Below are 24,827 nucleotides of genomic sequence, written 5' to 3' on the forward strand. Positions count from 1 at the left end.
TTATACCATTGAAAACTTCTTTGAATTGAAAGGTATCTGTCATGCTCCCGCCGCAGTTGCCCATGACCACTCCAATGAGTGCCTCGCCAAGACCGGTCAAAGTTAAATCTCAAAAAGCATGGGCGCATAGGGAGTATCTATCACCGAGGTATAGGCCCTGCCTTTGTTTAAAGATGATCCTCTAATACTGCCTGGGGACGTGCATGTTTGCCTAATACAATGCAGGAATCTAACATCTGAAAACGGGGCAAAAATCTGGCCCAGTTCAGAACTGCTGTGGTGTTGCCGTTGCTGTTGTGTCGCGCCAACAACATTTGACAAAAAGAGTTTGTGGAGAGCACTGCAAATGGGTACCCTCCAAATGGGAGAAAATCAATGAGGATCGATCAACTACCAAGCTCAGGATCCGGTGAATATGCGTTGTTCCAAGTTCAACAACTGGCACCTTAATTATTCGGTGCCTCCGAATCCACCCTTTTTCCGGATATTATTTGCACCAGTTGGGATAGAAAGAGAGCATTGCAACCTCGCAAGCGAATAACCAACATCTGGGATGTACTTCTGCCAACATGACAATAGGTACAGAATAGTGAGGGAGCGACAAGGAGATTGGCAAAGTGATTCCAGACTACTACTGTGCCATACAAACAAGGGCATGCCCCCACTGCTCTTGTTAGAAACCTCTGTGTTGTTCTTCAGAAGCATCTCCCCACCGCTCTCTCAGTCACTTTGGCAGCCAATGCCCCTTGCGGCTGTTACCATACACCTAAAAGACAGCATTGGAGGTTGATAATCAGATCATAATATACTGTACTTTCAAACATTATACTCTCTCCGTCCCAAAATGTAAGATGTTTTTTCACACTCTGGTAGTATGGAAAAACGTCTTACATTTTGAGACGGAGGGAGTAACAGTTAGCTATGCCCTGTATCTTTATGTATTTACAGCAGCAACTTAAGTCCTAATGGAACATGGACAATGTAACCGTACGAGTGCCATTTCAGGGAAATATGCAACTGTAACTCCTAATGACAAGAACAAGAAATTTACAATAGTAGCCTTCCTTACTGAGTTGAATATCCGCATAAATTCATGAACAGTACAACTGAACAAAGCCAAGCCAGAGAAATATGGTATTAACAAGCATCCGGACTGGAGCGAATGTAGAGTAATGGAACAGAGAGAGTAGCGGCAAAATCACAAAAAGGTTATTTTCCACACGTAAACAGTGAACTGAGTGTTAGTTAAGTTAGTATAGCGGAAAACTAGAGAACAAGTACAGGTTCTGATAGTGGCGCTGAGGGAGCACGAACAAGCCAACCATAGTTCAATAAGTGGAACAGCCGGGTGGAGAAATCACATTTGTCCAAAAGAAGTTAAGAAAGAAAATGACAACCGAATCTAATTCGGGAAACATCTTGCTAGAGGTCAGTCGAACAAAACTCTTCTATCCCATTGAGTTCAAGCCAAGTGCCATACCTAACTGTCGGTTATTATAAAAATAAACACCAACTCAATAAGTCGGCTCTCCAGCCAACCGTGGCGACAGGTGAAGGACACCAATGGCTCTCCAGCCAACGCGGCCATGCAAGCCTGCCCCTGGGGTGAGCATGGGATCTGGACAGCACGGGCCCCCCAGCATCCATCGGAAACGTCGGTCCCGGAGCTCGCTGCTGCAGGACACTTGGAAGAGGAACAGGTACTGCCTACAACAGCACAGAAGCAAGGTGCAGAGCAAACGTGGACCTCTGGCCGTGTTGTTGTGGGGCTGGGCAGGTGCCAACAGGCTGTGTCGCACGGGCTGGGAGGGAGGCTGTGTAGAGGGAGAGGCAGGGTTGGGTGATGCGTCGGAGGAGGCAACCGGCACCTTGGACATCCCGTGCGAGGGGCTAGGCGCCGTGGTGACGGAGAGCCAAAGTAGAAGGAGGCGTTGTGGCTCCCCAATTGTGCGTGCATGGAAGTGTCGGACAAAGGAACTGCTATGCTGAGGACGTGTGGTGATGCTTACACACTGAAATTACTAGCTACTATTTGTGATTAGACAATTTTTGGTTGTGTGTGCGCTCCTGCTGCTTATAGAGAACAGAGAATAGAGATAATGTTGCAGCTATATTGATGTGAATTTTTACTTCTTGCAGTTGTTAATGCGCTGATATTTTAAGCTTTTTGGATATTTCAGACATATATTCAGTTCACACATGGCTGAGGCAATGACGCGGTATTTAAGGTGAGATTTCCACTTCATTCAAATTCCTTCTCTCACAATATGATGCGCAGATGGACTTAATTTGGAAGGTGTGAAATGGTCGGCACAAGATGGTGCCATTGTGGCCTGGGTTCACTTCTTAAATACAAGGTGCATGTGTTACCTTGAGAAAATGCATGGTAGTTTTGGGTGTTGTTTTCTCGCTCCTGATTGTAGTCAATCCTTACGAGGGATGGTATATGGACCAGGGTGGCGGCCCTCACATCCAACTGAACGAGATTATTTTTAAAGTTTTTAGCCATTACCTTGCACAGGTTCGGTTCAATGACAGGTGTGTTGTGCGGTGGCCGAGCTCACTGCCTTAGGATTGACCATGTTCGGACATATTGTGATCCTGGGACAGCGCAACCGTCATCAACAAGGGTGGGAAAAAGGTTAAGCGGTGACACAGGTGCAAACCCGTCTATAGAGGACATGGGTCTATGGAGGTCATTAGCCATGTTTACCGGACTAGTGGTGTGTGATACTTTTTTCTCCGTTGCAACGCACATGCATGTTTGCTAGTACTAATAGTAATATGTGATCCAGGGCATACAAGAAGTCAATAACAACCAGAGCAAATAATCCAATAAAGTATTTCAAGACAAACTTGGTACAACAGAAAACCAGAGGAATTAGCCAACTAAAAAGCACAATTTTTCCCCTTGCAATCAAAGTGCTCGTATAATTTGGTGTGGTGAACCAGGATCCTGATATGCAGCTAATCTCACCACAGTTTACTATTTACACAGCACAACTGTAATCATATTTTTCTCAAAAATTTGTACATGGATATAAGTTAATACTTTGTGGTAACATGAATATTTTGAGAAAATTTAAAAAATGTATAGTTTCAAAGATCAAGAACGAGTGCATATGGACACAGACTCATATTATACTTCCCCTAAACTCACCCCAAATAAAATAACTTTTCTAACTGTCAGTTGCCTGATTTTTTCTTAAATCTCAAGTCACCTGAAATTGCACATTAGTAATACTAAAATTGCATGCCATACAAGAACTAGGTAATTGAGTTCAACCACAAAAATCAAGTCTATGCTTATATTGTTGGCGTAATTGTTAACCTGAAGGACATATTACCATATTTATATCTTCTTGCACCAGTTCATTTCAGATACTATAAGTTTCAATTGTACCCCCCAAAAAAAGGCAGGAAGATAAAGCTCTTACCCCAAACAGAACTTGCAACACAGGCTATTGCCCAGCTGCTGCCCGTCCAGGCCAGACTGTGCCACCAGCAGGCACGCCATCATCTTTGAGCTCCTCCATCCACTCCTTGAAGAACTCCGGATCAAAACCACCTTCACCGCCATCTTCCTGCTCTTCGATTCCTCCTTCATCCATTATATCAAGGGGTGCCTCTGTAGTCGTTGTCACTGCATCCTTGTTCGGAGGGGACATGGCTGGCATATGGCCTTCAAAGAGGGCGAGATGGCCGAACAGCTTGTCCTTGCGGGAGAAAGTGGTGCCGCAGGAGCAGCGCCACTGTGCCTCCTCACCGCAGTGGCGGAGGTGGCCGCGGAGATCGGCAAGAACAGCAAAACGCTTCTTGCCACCGCAGCGCTCACACGCGTAGAGTTTGGGGCAGTGGCTGCGGCGGAAGTGGTTGCGCGCGCACACCGCTGACTTGAGCGGCCGGAAGCGGCGGTGCGCACGGTTCCGGTTGCACCCCGTGAAAGGACAGGAAAAGCGCACATCGCGGCCATCAGCTGGCTTTGCCTGACCGGGCCGGGAGAGCGCGTCCAGGGTCTTGAATCGGTCGCCGTGTGCGCGCATGTGCATCCTGAGGTTGGCGTCGCGGCGGAAGCCCTTGCCGCAGATATTGCAGAAGTGGACATGCTCCGCGAGCAGCTCGTCGGCATCGAGCTCCACGACATCGTAGCCCTTGGTAGCTTCTTGGGGAAGCACATCGGCGGTGGAGGCCGCGGCGGGAAGCTCTTGGATAGGAGCGGGAGGGGCAGGAGTGGCAGATGGGGCGGGAAAAGGGAGGGAGGAAGAAAGGAGGGAGGCGGCGTTGAGGACGACGAGGTGAGCGGCAGATGAGATCTCGGAGGACACGGACTGAATATCCGAGGAGGAGAGGGGCTGCGATTCCCCAGAAATGGAGGCGACGAGGAGGCGCCGGACAGCAGCCATGCGATCGCCGAGGGCCGCCAGCCGTTGGAGAGCGGCGCTGGGGTCCCCATCTCCTCCTCCGGCTCCGGCGCCGATAAGGGCGTCAGCGAGCATGGCCGGCAGCGGTGCCGTGTTCGCCGATGACGCGCCAGCGGCGGCGCCGGCGAATTGGTTGGTGGTGGAGTCCATTCAGTGAATAAACGGTGGTGCCCAACTTCGATTAGCCCGACGACCTAGCTAGATGATTTCGAGGTCTGCGATTCTTATTGCGTACAGGTCCATTCAATGGGCGTGTTTGGTTTGCACCTTTTTTTTTCTTTTGCTTCGTGCATTTTCTTCTGATAACTTTCGACTCTTTTTATTGTCGGTTTGGTAACTTTTGACTTTTTTTTTCACAGTTTGATAACTTTCGATTTTATTTAAACATAGCTTGGGACTTCATCCGAAAACGCAGCTCGCAAAGCCGCAAAGACGCAGGCCACGAAGCCATGAAGATGCACAACGTGAAGCCTCGGAGGCGAGGACTATGAAGAACACGAAGCTCCGAATCTGCGCATCCTGAGATCGAAAGATTTGTAGCCTTGGGGCCATACCCCTAGAGGCCGTACACTTGACGAACCCAAAGATTCTGAAGCCGGTACCAAAGGTGCACGTCGCCTACCACCGATACAAAAGGAGCCCGCTTGGGTTTCATTCTCAAAGACGCAAGACTCCAGACTTCAGACAAGCTCAGGGCTACTGACGGTACAATATACCGGGGTGGCCCGTCGGCCAGGAAGCTCGGTATTGGGTCAGCGTCAGGGCCCGGGGGCTTGGCGGCAACTCGACTACAGGGCGCAGTCCAAGGGGCCGACTCGAAGCAAGAAGTTCATCTTGGCATGCAAGCCGAGAAGCCCTCGTGGATGAGATCGGTTAGGAAACTTGTAAACCCTAACCCACGTCCCCTTTATAAGGCGAGGTTAGGGGTATATTATGGCATCTATTCCATGAGATACAGATCTCGCTAGTCACCATCATCATCCTCTTGTAACCCCCTCGCACGAGGTGCTCCCATATCAATAAAAATCAAAGCAGGATGTAGGGCATTACCTCGTCACGAGGGCCTGAACCTGGCTAAACCCCCGTGCGAACTCCCCTCTGGTACTTCCAACTATGCTCATTACCATAGCGAGGGATCTAACTGTTCTCTACACCGTCAGTGCCCTCGTTGGGGGCAATCTCATCCCTCTGCCCTACGCATCCACGACTGAGCAATCTGGGGAGGAAGATGGGTCTTTGCAGCATCCCGATGCCCGTCCTCGTCGTCATTTGAGTTTACCAAGCCGTTGACAGTCCTCCTGGCGCTTGGCTTATCCCTCTTGATCTCAGAAGATTCATCCTGAGGCGACAGAGTGGGGGTGTCTGTTGGTTCAGCTGCAGAAGGGGTTAAAGAACGCTATTAGCAAACAATTACTTCCTGGAGAGCTCTGGCATGGACACCCTCTCGACAAAGATTGTCACGGATATGGGTGGGACGCTTCATTCGGATCTCAAAGACCTTGTCCTCCAGCCTTAGGGGTGATGTCCTCGCCAGGTCATCATCACCCGAGTGCTGCCACATGTGCGTCACTCGGGCATGGAGGGGATGAATCTGTCGGCTAACTCAGGTGGCCGTGATGCCGTTGCTGGTAAGGCCTTGGCTTGTGAGGACTCCTGATCTGCTTCATCACGATCTTCACCTCTGTCTCCTGCACTTTGAAGAGTTTCAACGACCATTCCTCATGCTAATCGAGTGTTCCGGTGGCATATGGTGACAATCCCCTAGATCGCCACGGTGGTCGGCTCGACGTGGTAGAACCAGGTCGACTACCAGTTCTTCACCGTGTCGGGCCAGCACGTCGAAGTAGTTTGCTTTATTCTTTGTATGGATCCAAATTTTCTTGACATCCTTCTCAATTATATGGGGCTTGGCATAAAAGATGTACTAGAACAGCACCCGGTGCAATACAATACTGAGGACCTCTCACACAACGTGACAAAGAACGAGAGGTGTGCGATGCCATTTGGTGCGAGGTGATGAAGTTGGGCGTGGAAATATGCTAACAAATTTTGGAGGAACAGATGAATTGACAACGAGAAACCTCGATCCAAGAATTGGGTGAGGATCCACCACTCATTCTCCTTCAGGTTTGGCTCCTGCTCATCTGGATAGAAGTTCCACGTGGAATATGTTAAAGGCATAAGAATCCAATGCCAATGAACGAACATCTTGATCACAACAAGGATGATACTCTAGTTGATCAAAAGGTATACCGTTCTATCACTGGTTCCTTTCTTTACGTATGTGCTTCAAGACCAGTTATAATTCCAAGTATATGCATGTTTCTGAGATTTCAAGAGGCTCCAAAAGAGTGCCATCTTGCAACCTTTAAAACAGTTGTGAGATATTTACTCCATACTCCTAACTTCGGCTTATGGTATCCAAAGGGTTCACCCTTTGATATTGTTGGTTACACCGGTTTGGACTATGCATGTGACAAATTGGACCGGAAGACCACTTCGGGTAGACACCAATTCCTTGGGAGATCCCTTATATCTTAGTCCTCCAAGAAACAAAATTATTCAGCATCTCTATCCACCGCTGAAGCTGAATATATCTCAGCCAGGTCCTATTGTGCTCAACTATTGTGCATGACACAAACACTTAAAGATTATGGCGTGATACGTCCGTTTTGCATCATGTTTTCCTACTGTTATTTATAGTGTTTTAAATCAACATAACACTTTGTGGAGCAATTCTAATGCCTTTTCTCTCATATGCAAGGTTTACACAAAGAGGGAGATTGACGGCAGCTGGAATTCTGGACCTAAAAAAGCTATGTCAGAGATACCTATTCTGCACATCTCCAAATGGGTTGAACTTTTACAGAGATTTATTTTGGAATATATAAAAATTATTGGAGAAAATAAATACCAGAGGGGGCCACCCAGGTGCCAACTAGGCACTAGGGCGCGCCTACCCCCTGGCGCCCCCTGGTGGGTAGTGGGGCCCCTAGCCAGCCTCCGGTGCCCATCTTCTGGTATATAAGCCCTAGAAAAAAAATAAGGAGAGGACTTTCGGGATGGAGCGCTGCCGTCTCGAGGTGGAACTTGGGCAGGAGCACTTTTTCTCTCCGAGGGAGAGATTCCACCAGGGATACTTCCCTCCCGGAGGGGGAAATCAAAACCATCGTCATCACCAACAACCCCCTCATCATGTGAGGGCCAATCTTCATCAACATCTTCAACAGCACCATCTCATCTCAAACCCTAGTTCATCTCTTGTATCCAATCTTTTTATCAAAACCTCAGATTGGTACCTGTGAGTTGCTAGTAGTGTTGATTACATCTTGTAGTTGATGCTAGTTGGTTTATTTGGTGGAAGATCATATGTTCATATCTATTATGATTTTAAATACCCCTCTGTTCAACATGAATATGTTTTGTGAGTAGTTACTTTTGTTTATGAGGACATGGGAGAAGTCTTGTCATAAGTAATCATGTGAATTTGGTATTCGTTCGATATTTTGATGATATGTATGTTGTTGATTCCTTTAGTGGTGTTATATGAACAGCGACTACATGGTACTTCACCATCTTTGGGCCTAAGGGAATGCATTGTGGAGTAGTTATTAGATGATGGGTTGCTAGAGTGACAGAAGCTTAAACCATAGTTTATGCTCTATTCCGTAAGGGGCTGATCTGGATCCATATGTTTAATGTTGTGGTTAGATTTTATCTTAATCCTTCTTTCATAGTTGCGGATGCTTGCTAGAGTGACAGAAGCTTAAACCCTAGTTTATGCACTATTCCGTAAGGGGCTGATTTGGATCCATATGTTTAATGTTGTGGTTAGATTTTATCTTAATTCTTCTTTCGTAATTGCGGATGCTTGCAGAAGGGGCTAATAATAAGTAGGAGGCTTGTTCAAGTAAGAACACCACCCAAGCACCGGTCCACCCACATATCAAATTATCAAAGTAGCGAGCGTGAATCAAATAAACATGATGAAAGTGACTAGATGAAATTCCTGTGTGTCCTCAAGAACGCTTTGCTTATTATAAGAGACCATTCCAACCTGTCCTTTGCTACAAAAAGGATTGGGCTACCTTGCTGCACTTTTGTTACCATTACCATTACTTGCTCGTTACAAATTACTTTGCTATCAAACTATCTGTTACCGACAATTCCAGTGCCTGCAGAAAATACCTTGCTGAAAACCGCTTGTCGTTTCCTTATGCTCCTATTGGGTTCGACACTCTTACTTATCGAAAGGACTACGATAGATCCCCTATACTTGTGGGTCATCCATACTATTTTCTAGCACTGTTGCCAGGGAGTGAAGCGCTTTTGGTGAGTGGAATTTGGTAAGGAATAAATTATATTACGTGCTGAAATTTACTATCACTTGTTACTATGGAAAACAATCCTTTTAGGGGTTTGTTCAGGGTATCTTCACCTCGACCGGAAGCACAATGGGTTGCTCATCAACCTACTGCACCTACTGAAAATATTTATTATGAGATTCCTTTGGGTATGATAGAGAAACTGATAGCTAATCCCTATGCAGGAGATGGAACATTACATCCTGATATGCACCTGATCTATGTGGATGAAGTTTGTTGATTATTTAAGCTTGCAGGTTTACCCAGAGATGAAGTTAAGAAGAAGGTCTTCCCTTTATCTTTGAAGGGAAAGGAATTGACATGGTATAGGCTATGTGATGATATTGGAGCTTGGGATTGGAATCGGTTGAAATTGGAATTTCATCAAAAGTTTAATCCTGTGCATCTAGTTCATCGTGATCGGAATTATATATCTCAAGCTTGGGGAGGCTTAAATACATGATGTATACATGACCCAATCATGAGCTCTCAAAAGAAATTATCTTAGAGAATTTTGATGCTCGGCTTTCTCATGATAATCAAAACATGCTCGATTCTTCTTCGACTGGCTCTTTTATGAAGAAAGCTATGGAATTCAGATGGAATCTTCTGGAAAGAATTAAACACAACTCTGAAGATTGGGAACTCGACAAAGGTGATGAGTCAGGTATAACACTTATGTTCGATTGTGTTAAATCTTTTATGGATACCGATGCTTTTCACAAGTTTAACACTAAATATGGACTTGACTCTGAGATAGTAGCGCCCTTTTGTGAATCTTTTGCTACTCATGTTGATCTACCTAAGGAGAAATGGTTTAAATATCATCCCCCTGTTAAAGAAAAGATTGAGGAACCTGTTATGGTTAAACAAGAAACTATAATTTACAATGTTGATTCAGTTGTGCCTACTGCTTATATTGAAAACCCACCTTTCCCTGTTAGGATAAATGAACATGCTAAGGTTTTAACCGTGGTTAACAAAAGTAATATTAGCACACCTAGACCCTCAGAACAAATTAAAGTTGAACCTAATGTTGCTATGGTTAAAGATCTCTTGGTCAGTAATATTGATGGGCATGTTATTTATTTATGTGGTGAAGCTGCTAGAATTGCTAAACCCGATGATAAAGATAAGAATAAACCTGTTGTTGGCATGCATGTTGTTTCTGTTAAAATAGGAGATCATTGTTATCATGGCTTATGTGATGTGGGTGCTAGTGTGAGTGCTATCCCTTTTACCTTATATCAAGAAATTATGAATGATATTGCTCCGGCTGAAATAGAAGACATTGATGTTACTATAAAGCTTACTAATAGAGACACTATCACACCACTTGGGATTGTTAGAGATGTTGAAGTCTTATGTGGGAAAATAAAATACCCTACTGATTTTCTAGTTCTTAGTTCTCCACAAGATGATTTTTGTCCCATAATATTTGGTAGACCTTTCTTGAACACTGTTAATGCTAAGATTGATTATACTAAAGAAATTGTCAGTATTAACTTTGGTGATATATCTCATGAGTTTAATTTCTTTAAGTTTCGTAGACAACCTCATGATAAAGAATTGCCTAGTAAAGATGAAATTATTGGTCTTCCTTCTATTGCCGTACCTCCTACTGACCCGTTAGAACAATATTTGTTAGACCATGAAAATGATATGAACTTGAATGAAAGAAATGAAATAGATAAGATGTTCTTTGATCAACAACCTATTCTTAAACATAATTTGCATGTGAAACTCTTTGGGGTCCTCCTCCACCTAAAGGTGATCCTGTGTTTGAATTAAAACAATTTCCTGGTACACTGAAATATGCTTATCTTGATGAAAAGGAGATATATCATGTTATTATTAGTGCTAACCTTTCAGAGCATGAAGAAAATAGATTATTAAAAACTCTAAGGAAGCACTGTGCTGCTATTGGATATACTCTTGATGATCTTAAGGGCATTAGTCCCACTCTATGTCAGCATAAAAAATAATATGAAACCTGATGCTAAACCAGTTGTTGATCATCAACGACGATTAAATCCTAAGATGAAGGAAGTGGTCAGAACTGAAATATATATTAAAGCTTCTGGAAGCAGGTATAATTTATCCTATAGCTAATAGTAGATGGGTAAATCCCGTTCATTGTGTTCCTAAGAAAGGAGGTATTACTATTGTTCCTAATGATAAAAATTAACTTATTCCGCAAAGAATTGTGACAGGTTATAAGATGGTAATTGATTTTACAAAACTAAATAAAGCTACTAGAAAAGATCATTACCCCTTACCTTTTATTGATCAAATGTTAGAAAGATTGTCTAAGCATACACACTTTTGCTTTCTTGATGGATATTCTGTTTTCTCTCAAATACGTGTATCACAACCTGATCAAGAGAAAACCACTTTCACTTGTCATTTTGGAACTTATGCTTGTAGACATATGCCTTTTGGTTTATGTAATGCACCTGCTACCTTTCAAAGATGCATGACTGCTATATTCTCTGACTTTTGTGAAAAGATTGTTGAGGTTTTCATGGATGATTTTTTCATTTACGGAACTTCTTTTGATGATGGCTTAAGCAACCTTGATCGAGTTTTTGCAGAGATGTGAACAAACTAATCTTGTCTTGAATTGGGAAAAGTGTCACTTTATGGTGAATGAAGGTATTGTCTTCGGGCATCAAATTCCTGAGCGAGGCATTGAAGTGGATAAGGCCAAAGTTGATGCAATTGAGAAAATGCCATGTCCTAAAGATATTAAAGGTATTTGAAGTTTCCTTGGTCATGCTGGTTTCTATAGGATGTTTATTAAAGACTTCTCTAAAATTTCTAGGCCTCTTACTAATCTCTTGCAAAAAGATGTTCCATTTGTTTTTTATGATGATTGTGTAGAAGCCTTTGAAACACTTAAGAAAGCCTTAACTTCTGCACCTATTGTTCAACCACCTGATTGGAACTTGCCTTTTCAAATTATGTGTGATGCTAGTGATTATGCTGTTGGTGCTGTTTTGGGACAAAGAATTGATAAGAAATTAAATGTTATACACTATGCTAGCAAAACTCTAGACAATGCCCAAAGAAATTATGCTACTACTGGAAAAGAATTTTTGGCAGTTGTGTTTGCTTGTGATAAATTTAGAATTTATATTGTTGATTCTAAAGTAATTGTTCACACCGATCATGGTGCTATCAAATACCTTATGGAAAAGAAATATGCTAAACCTAGACTCATTAGGTGGGTTCTTTTGCTACAATAATTTGACTTGCATATTACTGACACTACAAAAAAAAGACACACTGTGACATTTTGGGCCGAACGAAAATTTTTATGTCATGCTTATGACACTTCTATGACGATAATTGTGACAAAACCCGGCATCATCATAGATGTGGTGGGCTCCTACTTCTATGACAAAAAATCAAGATAGAAAATGGGCTTTTTGTCCTGGGCGGGTCAGAGACGCACCTGCATGACATTCTTTGGGCCGTCCATGACGGAAAAAATCGTGGTAGAAGCGAGGGCGAGGAAAATTTTGGGGAGTTCCTAGTTACGACGGGTGGTCGGGGTCGAGCGACGCACTGAGGTTTGCGTGTTTCTCTCCTACACGTACGCGTGTGTGTGCGAGGCGTTGCGCTCTAACTGAACCTGAGCGAGGCGTTGGGCTCTAACTGAACCCAAGCAATTGCACTAGCTACGTTACTGAACCCCGATCGATCCTGTGCTGTTAACTGAACCCGAGTGATTCCTTCACTACTGCTGCTAACTGAAGCCGATCGAAGCTGGCTCTTGATGAACAGCTCCCGGGGGGGTTTGGATGAACAGTTCCCGGTGGGGGTTGGATGAACAGGATCTCATGGTAGTAGAGGCCGTTGCCGTTGGATGAACAGGACCCCGATCGAGGAGGTAGGGGTGGATGAACAGTAGCCGGTGGAGGGACCCCGTACGTGGAGGGCTGGTTGAACAGGACCCCGTGGAGGGCTGGTTGAACAGGACCCCGTGGAGACTGGATGAATAGGACCCCGTGGAGGGCTGGATGAATAGTAGCCGGTGGAGGCTGGATGAACAGGACCCCGTGGATGAACAGTAGCTGGTGGAGGCTGGAGGAAGTCGACGGTGGATGAACAATAGCAGGTGGAGGCTGGAGGAAGTCGATGTTGGATGAACAGTAGCCCGTGGAGTCCCGTTTTGCGGTACGCCACACCCCTCCCGATGAACAGGACCCCGTTTCGACCGTAGGCGCTCCAACACAATTCCGTTTCCTCTGTTTTGCGGTACGCCACACCCCTCCCGATCAACAGCACCCCATTTGACCGTAGGCACTCGAACATAAGTCTATTTCCTCCATTTTGCGGTACGCCAGATCCTTCCCGATGAACAGGACCCCGTATCGACCATACGCGGTCGAACAGAAGGCCGTTTCCTCCATTCTGCGGTACGCCAGACCTCGCTCCGACTATTCTGTCCAAGCCGTTTGGCTCCCAATGAACACGCGATGCTGTTTACTTCGTTCCGACCCAGCCGGTTGGCTGCCGATGAACATGATTAGTCGCTGTATGATACGTCCATTTTGCATCATACTTTTATATTGATATTTATTGCATTATGGGCTGTTATTACACACTATATCACAATACTTATGCCTATTCTCTCTTATTTTATAAGATTTACATGAAGAGGGAGAATGTCGGCAGCTGGAATTTGATGTCTACTACACAACCTTCTTCTTGTAGACGTTGTTGGGCCTCCAAGTGCAGAGGTTTGTAGGACAGTAGCAAATTTTCCTCAAGTGGATGACCTAAGGTTTATCAATCCATGGGAGGCGTAGGATGAAGATGGTCTCTCTCAAACAACCCTGCAACCAAATAGCAAAGAGTCTCGTGTGTCCCCAACACACCCAATACAATGGTAAATTGTATAGGTGCACTAGTTCAGCGAAGAGATGGTGATACAAGTGCAATATGGATGGTAGATATAGGTTTTTGTAATCTGAAAATATAAAAACAGCAAGGTAGGAAGTGGTAATAGTGAGCGAAAACGGTATTGCAATGCTTTGAAACAAGGCCTAGGGTTCATACTTTCACTAGTGCAAGTTCTCTCAACAATAATAGCATAATTGGATCATATAACTATCCCTCAACATGCAACAAAGAGTCACTCCAAAGTCACTAATAGTGGAGAACAAACGAAGAGATTATTGTAGGGTACGAAACCACCTCAAAGTTATTCTTTCCGATCAATCCGTTGGGCTATTCCTATAAGTGTCACAAACAGCCCTAGAGTTCGTAGTAAAATAACACCTTAAAACACAAATCAACCAAAACCCTAATTTCACCTAGATACTCCAATGTCACCTCAAGTATCCGCGGGTATGATTATACGATATGCATCACACAATCTCAGATTCATCTATTCAACCAACACAAAGAACTTCAAAGAGTGCCCCAAAGTTTCTACCGGAGAGTCAAGACGAAAACATGTGCCAACCCCTATGCATAGATTCCCAAGGTCACGGAACCCGCAAGTTGATCACCAAAACATACATCAAGTGAATCAATAGAATACCCCATTGTCACCACGGGTATCCCACATTAGACATACATAAAGTGTTCTCAAATCCTTAAAGACTCAATCCGATAAGATAACTTCAAAGGGAAAACTCAATCCATTACAAGAAGGTAGAGGGGGAGAAACATCATAAGATCCAACTATAATAGCAAAGCTCGCGGTACATCAAGATCGTGCCACATCAAGAACACGAGAGAGGGATCAAACACATAGCTACTGGTACATACCCTCAGCCCCGAGGGTGAACTACTCCCTCCTCGTCATGGAGAGCGCCGGGATGATGAAAGATGGCCACCGGTGATGATTTCCCCCTCCGGCAGGGTGCCGGAACAGGGTCCCGATTGGTTTTTGGTGGCTACAGAGGCTTACGACGGCGGAACTCCCGATCTAGGTTTATTTTCGGGGGTTTCTGTATTTATAGGAATTTTTAGCGTCGGTCTCACGTCAGGGGGGTCTCCGAGTCATCCACGAGGCAGGGGGCGCGCCCTCCACCCTCGTGGATGGCTCGGGACTCTTCTGGCCCAACTCTTTTACTCCGGGGGCTTCTTTTGGTCCATAAAAATCATCAAAATTTGGCACGTCAATTGGACTCCATTTGGTATTCCTTTTCTGTAAAACTCAAAAACAAGGAGAAAACAGAAACTGGCACTAGGCTCTAGGTTAATAGGTTAGTCCTAAAAATCATATAAAATAGCATATAAATGCATATAAAACATCCTAGATGGATAATATAATAGCATGGAACAATAAAAAATTATAGATACGTTGGAGACGTATCAAGCATCCCCAAGCTTAATTCCTGCTCGTCCTCGAGTAGGTAAATGATAAAAAATAGAATTTTTGATGTGGAATGCTACCTAACATATTTATCCATGTAATTCTCTTTATTGTGGCAAGAATATTTAGATCCATAAGATTCAAAACAAAAGTTTAATATTGACATGAAAACAATAATACTTCAAGCATACTAACAAAGCAATCATGTCTTCTCAAAATAACATGGCCAAAGCAAGCTATCCCTACAAAATCATATAGTCTCGCTATGCTCTATCTTCATCACACAAAATATTTAAATCATGCACAACCCTGATGACAAGCCAAGCATTGTTTCATACTTTTGATGTTCTCAAACTTTTTCAATCTTCACACAATACATGAGCGTGAGCCATGGGCATAGCACTATAGGTGGAATAGAATGGTGGTTGTGGAGAAGACAAAAAGGAGAAGACAGTCTCACATCAACTAGGTGTATCAACGGGCTATGTAGTTGCCCATCAATAGATATCAATGTGAGTGAGTAGGGATTGTCATGCAACGGATGCACTAGAGCTATAAGTGTATGAAAGCTCAGAGAGAAACTAAGTGGGTGTGCATCCAACTCGCTTGCTCACGAAGACCTAGGGCAATTTGAGGAAGCCCATCATTGGAATATACAAGCCAAATTCTATAATGAAAATTCCCACTAGTATATGAAAGTGACAACATAGGAGACTCTCTATCATGAAGATCATCGTGCTACTTTGAAGCACAAGTGTGGTAAAAGGATAGTAGCATTGCCCCTTCTCTCTTTTTCTCTCATTTTCTTATTTGGGCCTTTTCTCTTTTTTTATGGCCTCTTTTTTTCTTTTATTTTTTTTATTTTTCGTTCGGAGTCTCATCTCGACTTGTGGGGGAATCATAGTCTCCATCATCCTTTCCTCACTGGGACAATGCTCTAAAAATGAAGATCATCACACTTTTATTTAGTTACAACTCAAGAATTACAACTCGATACTTAGAACAAAATATGACTCTATATGAATGCCTCCGGTAGTGTACCGGGATGTGCAATGAATCAAGAGTGACATGTATGAAAGAATTATGAAGGTGGCTTTGCCACAAATACGATGTCAACTACATGATCATGCAAGGCAATATGACAATGATGGAGCGTGTCATAATAAACGGAACGGTGGAAAGTTGCATGGCAATATATCTTGGAATGGCTATGGAAATGCCACAATAGGTAGGTATGGTGGCTGTTTTGAGGAAGGTAATGGTGGGTGTTATGGTACCGGCGAAAGTTGCGCGGCACAAGAGAGGCTAGCAATGGTGGAAGGGTGAGAGTGCGTATAATCCATGGACTCAACATTAGTCATAAAGAACTCACATACTTATTGCAAAAATCTATGGAGTCCAATAATACTTCAAGCATACTAACAAAGCAATCATGTCTTCTCAAAATAACATGGCCAAAGCAAGCTATCCCTACAAAATCATATAGTCTCTCTGTGCTCTATCTTCATCACACAAAATATTTAAATCATGCACAACCCCGATGACAAGCCAAGCATTGTTTCATACTTTTGATGTTCTCAAACTTTTTCAATCTTCACACACATGAGCGTGAGCCATGGGCATGGCACTATAGGTGGAATAGAATGGTGGTTGTGGAGAAGACAAAAAGGAGAAGACAGTCTCACATCAACTAGGTGTATCAACGGGCTATGTAGTTGCCCATCAATAGATATCAATGTGAGTGAGTAGGGATTGTCATGCAATGGATGCACTAGAGCTATAAGTGTATGAAAGCTCAGAGAGAAACTAAGTGGGTGTGCATCCAACTCGCTTGCTCACGAAGACCTAGGGCAATTTGAGGAAGCCCATCATTGGAATATACAAGCCAAATTCTATAATGAAAATTCCCACTAGTATATGAAAGTGACAACATAGGAGACTCTCTATCATGAAGATCATCGTGCTACTTTGAAGCACAAGTGTGGTAAAAGGATAGTAGCATTGCCCCTTCTCTCTTTTTCTCTCATTTTCTTATTTGGGCCTTTTCTCTTTTTTTATGGCCTCTTTTTTTCTTTTATTTTTTTTATTTTTCGTTCGGAGTCTCATCTCGACTTGTGGGGGAATCATAGTCTCCATCATCCTTTCCTCACTGGGACAATGCTCTAAAAATGAAGATCATCACACTTTTATTTAGTTACAACTCAAGAATTAGAACTCGATACTTAGAACAAAATATGACTCTATATGAATGCCTCCGGTAGTGTATCGGGATGTGCAATGAATCAAGAGTGACATGTATGAAAGAATTATGAAGGTGGCTTCGCCACAAATACGATGTCAACTACATGATCATGCAAGGCAATATGATAATGATGGAGCGTGTCATAATAAACGGAACGGTGGAAAGTTGCATGGCAATATATCTCGGAATGGCTATGGAAATGCCACAATAGGTAGGTATGGTGGCTGTTTTGAGGAAGGTAATGGTGGGTGTTATGGTACCGGCGAAAGTTGCGCGGCACAAGAGAGGCTAGCAATGGTGGAAGGGTGAGAGTGCGTATAATCCATGGACTCAACATTAGTCATAAAGAACTCACATACTTATTGCAAAAATCTATTAGTTGTCAAAATGAAGTACTACACGCATGCTCCTAGGGGGATAGATTGGTAGGAAAAGACCATCGCTCGTCCCCGACCGCCACTCATAAGGAAGACAATCAAAAAAGAAATCATGCTCCGACTTCATCACATAACGGTTCACCATACGTGCATGCTACGGGAATCACAAACTTCAACACAAGTACCTCTCAAATTCACAACTACTCACTAGCATGACTCTAATATTACCATCCTCATATCTTAAAACAATCATAAGGAATCAAACTTCTCATAGAATTAAATGCACTTTATATGAAAGTTTTTATTATATCCCTCTTGGATGCCCATCATATTAGGACTAAATTCACAACCAAAGCAAATTACCATGCTGTTCTAAATACTCTCAAAATAATATAAGTGAAGCATGAGAGTTCATATATTTCTTCAAAATAAAACTACCGTCCTGCTCTAAAAGATATAAGTGAAGCACTAGAGCAAACGACAAACTACTCCAAAAGATATAAGTGAAGATCAATGAGTAGTCGAATAATTATGTAACTATGTGAAGACTCCCTAACATTTAAGAATTTCATATCTTGAGTACTTTATTCAAACAACAAGCGAAACAAAATAAAATGACATTGCAAGGATAGCACATATCATGTGAAGAAGCAAAAACTTAGGCTCAACCGAGGCTAACCAATAATTGTTGATGAAGAAAGGTGGGATGCCTACCAGGGCATCCCCAAGCTTAGATGCTTGAGACTTATTGAAATATTAATTAGGGATGCCTTGAGCTTTTGCGTCTCCTTAATTCCTCTCATATCATAGTTTCCTGGAATCCTAAAAACTTCATGCACACAAAACTCAACAAGAACTCGTGAGATAAGTTAGTATAAATCCATGCAAAACCTTATCATTCTCTACTGTAGAAAATCACTAAAATTATTATTTGATATTGCATACTAAATGTCTCTGCATATTTAATACTCCTATCCTCAAATAGAATCATCAAACAAGCAAACATATGCAAGCAATGCAAACATAACAACAATCTGTCTAAACAGGACAGTTTGTAAAAAATCAGAAGGAAGCTTTCGGGACGAAGCGCCGCCGACCTTGTGGGCCCCCTGGCAGGCCTCCGGTGCCCATCTTTGGCTATATGGTGTGTTTTGACCTGGAAAAAAATCAGAAGGAAGCTTTCGGGACGAAGCGCCGCCGTCTCGAGGCGGAACCTGGGCAGAACCGATCTAGGGCTCCGGCAAAACTGTTTCGCGGGGGGAAACATCCCTCTGGGAGGGGGAAATCGAAGCCATCGTCATCACCAACGATCCTCTCATCGAGAGGGGGTCAATCTCCATCAACATCTTCACCAGCACCATATCCTCTCAAACCCTAGTTCATCTCTTTTATTCGATCTTGGTCCCAAAACCTCAGATTGGTACCCGTGGGTTGCTAGTAGTGTTGATTACTCCTTGTAGTTGATGCTAGTTGGTTTATCCGGTGGAAGATTATATTTTCATATCCTTAATGATAATTAATACTGCTCTGATCTTGATCATAAATATGCTTTGAGAGTAGTTACGTTTGTTCCTGAGGACATGGGAGAAGTCTTGTTATAAGTAATCATGTGAATTTGGTATTCGTTCGATATTTTGATGAGATGTATGTTATCTTTCCTCTAGTGGTGTTATGTGAACGTTGACTACATGACACTTCATTATTTGGGCCTAGGGGAAGGCATTGGGAAGTAATAATTAGATTATGGGTTGCTAGAGTAACAGAAGCTTAAACCCTAGTTTATGCGTTGCTTCGTAAGGGGCTGATTTGGATCCATATGTTTCATGCAATGGTTTGGTTTACCTTAATACTTCTTTCGTAGTTGCGGATGCTTGCGAGAGGGGTTAATCATAAGTGGGAGGCTTGTCCAAGGAAGGGCAGCACCGAAGCACCGGTCCACCCACATATCAAATTATCAAAGTAACGAACGCGAATCATATAAGCATGATGAAAACTAACTTGACAACAATTCCCATTTGTCCTCGGGAGTGCTTTGCTTTATATAAGAGTTCGTCCAGGCTTGTCCTTTGCTACAAAAAGGATTGGGCCACCTTGCTGCACCTTAGTTACTTTATTTACTTGTTACCCATTAACAAATTATCTTATCACAAAACTATCTGTTACCGATAATTTCAGTGCTTGGAGAGAATACCTTGCTGAAAACCACTTGTCATTTCCTTCTGCTCCTCGTTGGGTTCGACACTCTTACTTATCAAAAGGACTACGATAGATCCCCTATACTTGTGGGTCATCAATACTCTTTTCTGGCGCCTTTGCTGGGGAGTGAAGCGCATATGGTAAGTAGAATTTGGTAAGTAAACATTTATATAGTGTGCTGAAATTTATTGTCACTTGTTACTATGGAAAATAATCCTTTGAGGGGCTTGTTCGGGGTATCTTACCTCGACCGGAAGAGCAAAGAGTTGCTACTCACCTACTGAAAATATTTATTATGAAATTCCTTCGGGTATGATAGAGAAACTGCTAGCTAATCCTTATGCAGGAGATGGAAAATTACATCCTGATATGCACCTAATCTATGTGGATGAAGTTTGTGGATTATTTAAGCTTGCAGGTATGCCCGAGGATGTTGTCAAGAAGAAAGTATTCCCTTTATCTTTGAAGGGAAAGGCATTGATATGGTATAGGCTATTGGATGATATTGGATCATGGAACTACAACCGATTGAAATTGGAATTTCATCACAAGTTTTATCCTATGCATCTGGTTCATCGTGATCGGAATTGTATATATAATTTTTGGCCCCGTGAAGGAGAAAGTATCGCTCAAGCTTGGGGGAGGCTTAATTCAATGTTATATTCATCCCCAATCACGAGCTCTCAAGAGAAATTATTATTCAAAATTTTTATGCTTGGCTTTTTCATAATGATAGATCCATGCTCGATACTTCTTATACTGGTTCCTATATGAAGAAGGATATTGAATTAAAATGGGATTTATTGGAAAGAATTAAACGCAACTCTAAATATTGGGAACTCAATGAAGGTAAAGAGTCAGGTATAAACCTTGAGTTTGATTGTGTTAAATCTTTTATGGATACTGATGATTTTCGTGATTTTAGCACTAAATATGGACTTGACTCTGAGATAGTAGCTTCTTTTTGTGAATCTTTTACTACTCATGTTGATCTCCCTAAGGAGAAGTGGTTTAAATATCATCCTCCCATTGAAGTTAAAGGAGTAGAACCTATTAAAGTTGAAGAAGAAACTATTATTTATAATGTTGATCCCGTTGTTCCTACCGCTTATATTGAGAAACCACCTTTCCCTGTGAGAATAAAGGATCATGCTAAAGCTTCAACTGTGGTAAAAAAGTAATATTAGAGCACACAAACCCTCTGAACAAATTAAAGTTGAACCTAGTATTGCTATGGTTAAAGATCTCTTGGTTGATAATATTGATGGGCATGTTATTTATTTCTGTGATGAAGCTGCTAGGATTGCTAAACCTGATATGAAAGATAAACATAGACATGTTGTTGGAATGCCTGTTGTTTCTGTTAAAATAGGAGATCATTGTTACCACGGCTTATGTGATGTGGTTGCTAGTGTGAGTGAAATTCCTTATACCTTATATAAAGAAATTATGGATGGCATTGCACCTACTGAGATAGAAGATATTGATGTTACTATTAAACTTGCTAATAGAGATACTATATCACCAATTGGGATTGTTAGAGATGTTGAAGTCTTGTGTGGGAAGATAAAATATCCTACTGATTTTCTTGTTCTTGCTTCCCCATAAGATAATTTTTGCCCATTATATTTGGTAGACCCTTCTTGAATACTGTTACTGCTAATTAATATAGACTGTGAGAAAGATATTGTTACTGTTGGTTTAGGGGATATGTCTCATGATTTTAATTTCTCTAAATTTCATAGATAACCCCATGATAAAGAATTGCCTAACAAGGATGAAATTATTGATCTTGCTTCTATTGCCGTGCCTCCTAATGATCCTCAAGAACAATATTTGCTTGACCATGAAAATGATATGTATATGAATGAAAGAAGGGAAATAGATTAAGTATTCCTTAATCAAGGACCTATTTTGAAACACAATTTTCCTGTTGAAATCCTTGGAGATCCTCCACCCAAGGGTGATCTAGTGTTTGAGCTTAAACAATTACCTGATACTCTGAAATATGCTTATCTTGATGAAAAGAAGATATATCCTATTATTATTAGTGCTAACATTTCAGAGCATGAAGAAAAGAAATTATTGAAAACTCTGAAGAAGCACCGTGCCGCTATTGGATATACTCTTGATGATCTTAAGGGCATTAGTCACACTCTATGTTAGCACAAAATTAAAATGGAGAAAGATGCTAAACCAGTTGTTGATCATCAACGACGGTTAAATCCTAAGATGAAGGAAGTGGTCAGAACTGAAATATATATTAAAGCTTGTAGAAGCAGGTATAATTTATCCTATAGCTAGTAGTAGATGGGTAAGCCCTGTCCATTCTGTCCCTAAGAAGGGAGGTATTACTGTTGTTCCTAATGATAAGAATGAATTGATTCCACAAAGAATTGTTACATGTTATAGAATGGTAATTGATTTTCGCAAATTAAATAAAGCTACTAGAAAAGATCATTACCCTCTACCTTTTATTGATCAAATGCTAGAAAGATTATCCAAGCATACACATTTTTGCTTTCTAGATGGTTATTCTGGTTTCTCTCAAAAACCTATGTTAAAAGATGATCAGGAGAAGACCACTTTTACTTGCCCTTTCGGTACCTTTGCTTATAGACATATGCCTTTTGGACACATGTCAGTTCCTTAGTGACCCAGGATCATTTCGGACAAATCAGGTCGGGTTGCCTCCTGGCTATAAATAGCCCACCCCCTACACCATAAATTGGTGGCTGCTCAGAGTTAGTGCATGACTTTTATAGTTTGAGAGCAACCCACCTCCGAAGCATTTGAGAGAAAGATCCTTGCGAGGACAAAGCCCAGAACACGCAGAGCCAAAGAGTGCCAGGCATCACTGAAGTCTTTCTGTCCGCGTGACCTGAAGACTTGTTACACTTGAGGACTGTGAATCCTCCAGCCGGTTAGGCATCGCGTTCTGAGCATCCAAGAGCCATTTGTGGATTGCCAGTGAACAAAGTCTGTGAAGGTTTGGAAGTCTACCTTGAAGTATTACCAGAGTGATTGGGCGAGGACTGGGTATCCTTAGCTCAAGGGGAATAAGGTGAAGATGTGGTCTTCTGAGTTAAATCTCAACCTCCCTAACCAGACGTATAGTTGTCACAGCAACTGGAACTGGTCTACCAAATCCTTGTCTTCTCCAAGCAACTGGTTCCATCCTTCACTTCCCTTCCCTTTACAGTTTGTCTTCGTGAAGTCATTGCTTGCCTGTCTGATCTGATTGACTTCACTGTGTGAAGACTGTCTGTTGTTTGGCTTCATACTGTCTTCCATCTTGATCCGTACTACCTAGCTGCTGATAGTCTTCGTGCTTTCACACCATTGCTTACTTGACTATGGCCTGTTTAGTGTAGTCTACCTTCCGCTGCATACCTATAGGTTCATTTCTACTGTTTGTCTTCAAAGACCTCGTGTTTTGAAGACTTTTGTAAAAATCGCCTATTCACCCCCCCTCTAGTCGATAACTAGCACTTTCAATTGGTATCAGAGCAAGGTTCTCCCTTGTTCTGTGTGATTCGGTTTAACCACCTGGAGTTTTAGCTATGTCGACTACAGGGATAATCAATGTCTCCGCTGCGTGCCCCGTTTTCGATGGCACTGATTACCCCTACTGGAAGAATAAGATGCGTATACATCTTGAATCCATTGACGTCGACCTCTGGTATGTCGTCAAGAATGGCGTTCCCAGGGTCGGTGAAGGTATCACTGCTGCTGAAGTCAAGAGGTTCATTCAACTGGATTCAACTGTCAAGAACATCATCTATGGTCATCCGACCAAAGGACAATACAACCGTGTGAGTGCACTGGAAACTGCGAAGCTAGTCTGGGACTGGCTCTCCAAGGTCAATGAAGGCGTCTCAACTCAGAGAGACTCAAGGATTGATGTTCTTCACAACCTCTTCAACCGCTTCAAGAGAAATGACAATGAGAATGTCCAGCTCACGTTTGATCGCTTCACTGATATCACAAATGAGCTTCGAGCACTTGGCGCCACTGAGATCACCAAGCACGAAATCGTCAGGAAGCTTCTGAGATCACTTGACAGCTCATTCGACACCCTGGCCCTGATGATTCAAGAACGTCCTGACTTCAAGACTCTCGATCTGTCTGACATACTTGAGAGGCTCAACACACATGAGTTCCAGTTATGTGAGAAGAGAGACATCTATGGCCCCAACTATGGCCGAACTCGCGCTTTGAAGGCAAAGGTTGTTTCCTCATCTAAAGAAGAATCTGACTGCAGTTCTAGGGATCCTGAAGACATTGGAAAGGAGCTAGCTATGCTCATGAAGAAGTTCCAGAAGTTCTCCAAGAAGAAAGGTTTCGGAAAGTCTTCAAGATCCAGCTCAAGAAATGGTGAAGCTTCTACTCGTGACCACAAGAAGAGAACATGCCACAAGTGCAAGAAACCTGGTCACTACATCTCTGAGTGTCCTTAATGTGACAATGATACCAAGAAGAAGAAGAAGAGCAAGGAATATGATTCTGATGACAAGAAGAAGAAGAATCCTCAAAGTATTCTTCAAAGTCTTCATCAAAGTCTTCATCTCACAAGAAGAGCTCATCGAGCAAGTCTCGTGCATTTGTTGGCAAGGAGATGGATTCAATGGAGGAGTCTGCTTCTGAGGAGGCGGAGGTGGAGTCTGAGGAGGAGTCCGATTCAGGCATGGCTAGCCTGGCTCTGGCTTCAGCGTATGTCGCCAAGTCCATCTTCAACACCGAAGATAATGGCCTTGTCCCCAATGCTGATGATGAGGATGACTCTGCTCCTACCTACTGCTTCATGGCACGTGGTGCCAAGGTAAACTCACGCGATGCTTACTTTCAAACATCCAGTGAAGATGACTCTAAATGTGAATCTAAACCTAGCTA

At 42.7% G+C, this 24,827-nt stretch overlaps 1 protein-coding gene across 2 annotated transcripts; it reads right to left on the reverse strand.

Annotated features, from left to right (window-relative positions):
* Positions 1-450: 450 nt before the first annotated feature.
* On the reverse strand, positions 451-4,647 carry LOC123144637 (zinc finger protein STAR3). Of its 2 annotated transcripts, none has more exons than XM_044563839.1 (2): positions 3,438-4,647; positions 451-808 (listed from the first exon to the last, which is right to left on the reverse strand). In XM_044563839.1, the coding sequence occupies exon 1, from the start codon at positions 4,569-4,571 to the stop codon at positions 3,462-3,464; it is 1,110 nt and encodes a 369-aa protein (XP_044419774.1). In that variant the 5' UTR covers positions 4,572-4,647; the 3' UTR covers positions 451-808; positions 3,438-3,461. The 2 variants fall into 2 exon arrangements, with proteins under 2 accessions (XP_044419774.1, XP_044419773.1); XM_044563838.1 differs by having other exon boundaries at positions 451-766; positions 3,438-4,639.
* Positions 4,648-24,827: the final 20,180 nt, after the last annotated feature.

The sequence above is a fragment of the Triticum aestivum genome, chromosome 6D (genome assembly GCF_018294505.1).
Source record: "Triticum aestivum cultivar Chinese Spring chromosome 6D, IWGSC CS RefSeq v2.1, whole genome shotgun sequence".
Classification (NCBI taxonomy): Eukaryota; Viridiplantae; Streptophyta; class Magnoliopsida; order Poales; family Poaceae; genus Triticum; species Triticum aestivum.

Bases quoted from the DNA above. Each gene is read 5' to 3' on its own strand.
- LOC123144637 (XM_044563839.1), bottom strand. From the start codon at position 4,571: ATGGACTCCACCACCAACCAATTCGCCGGCGCCGCCGCTGGCGCGTCA.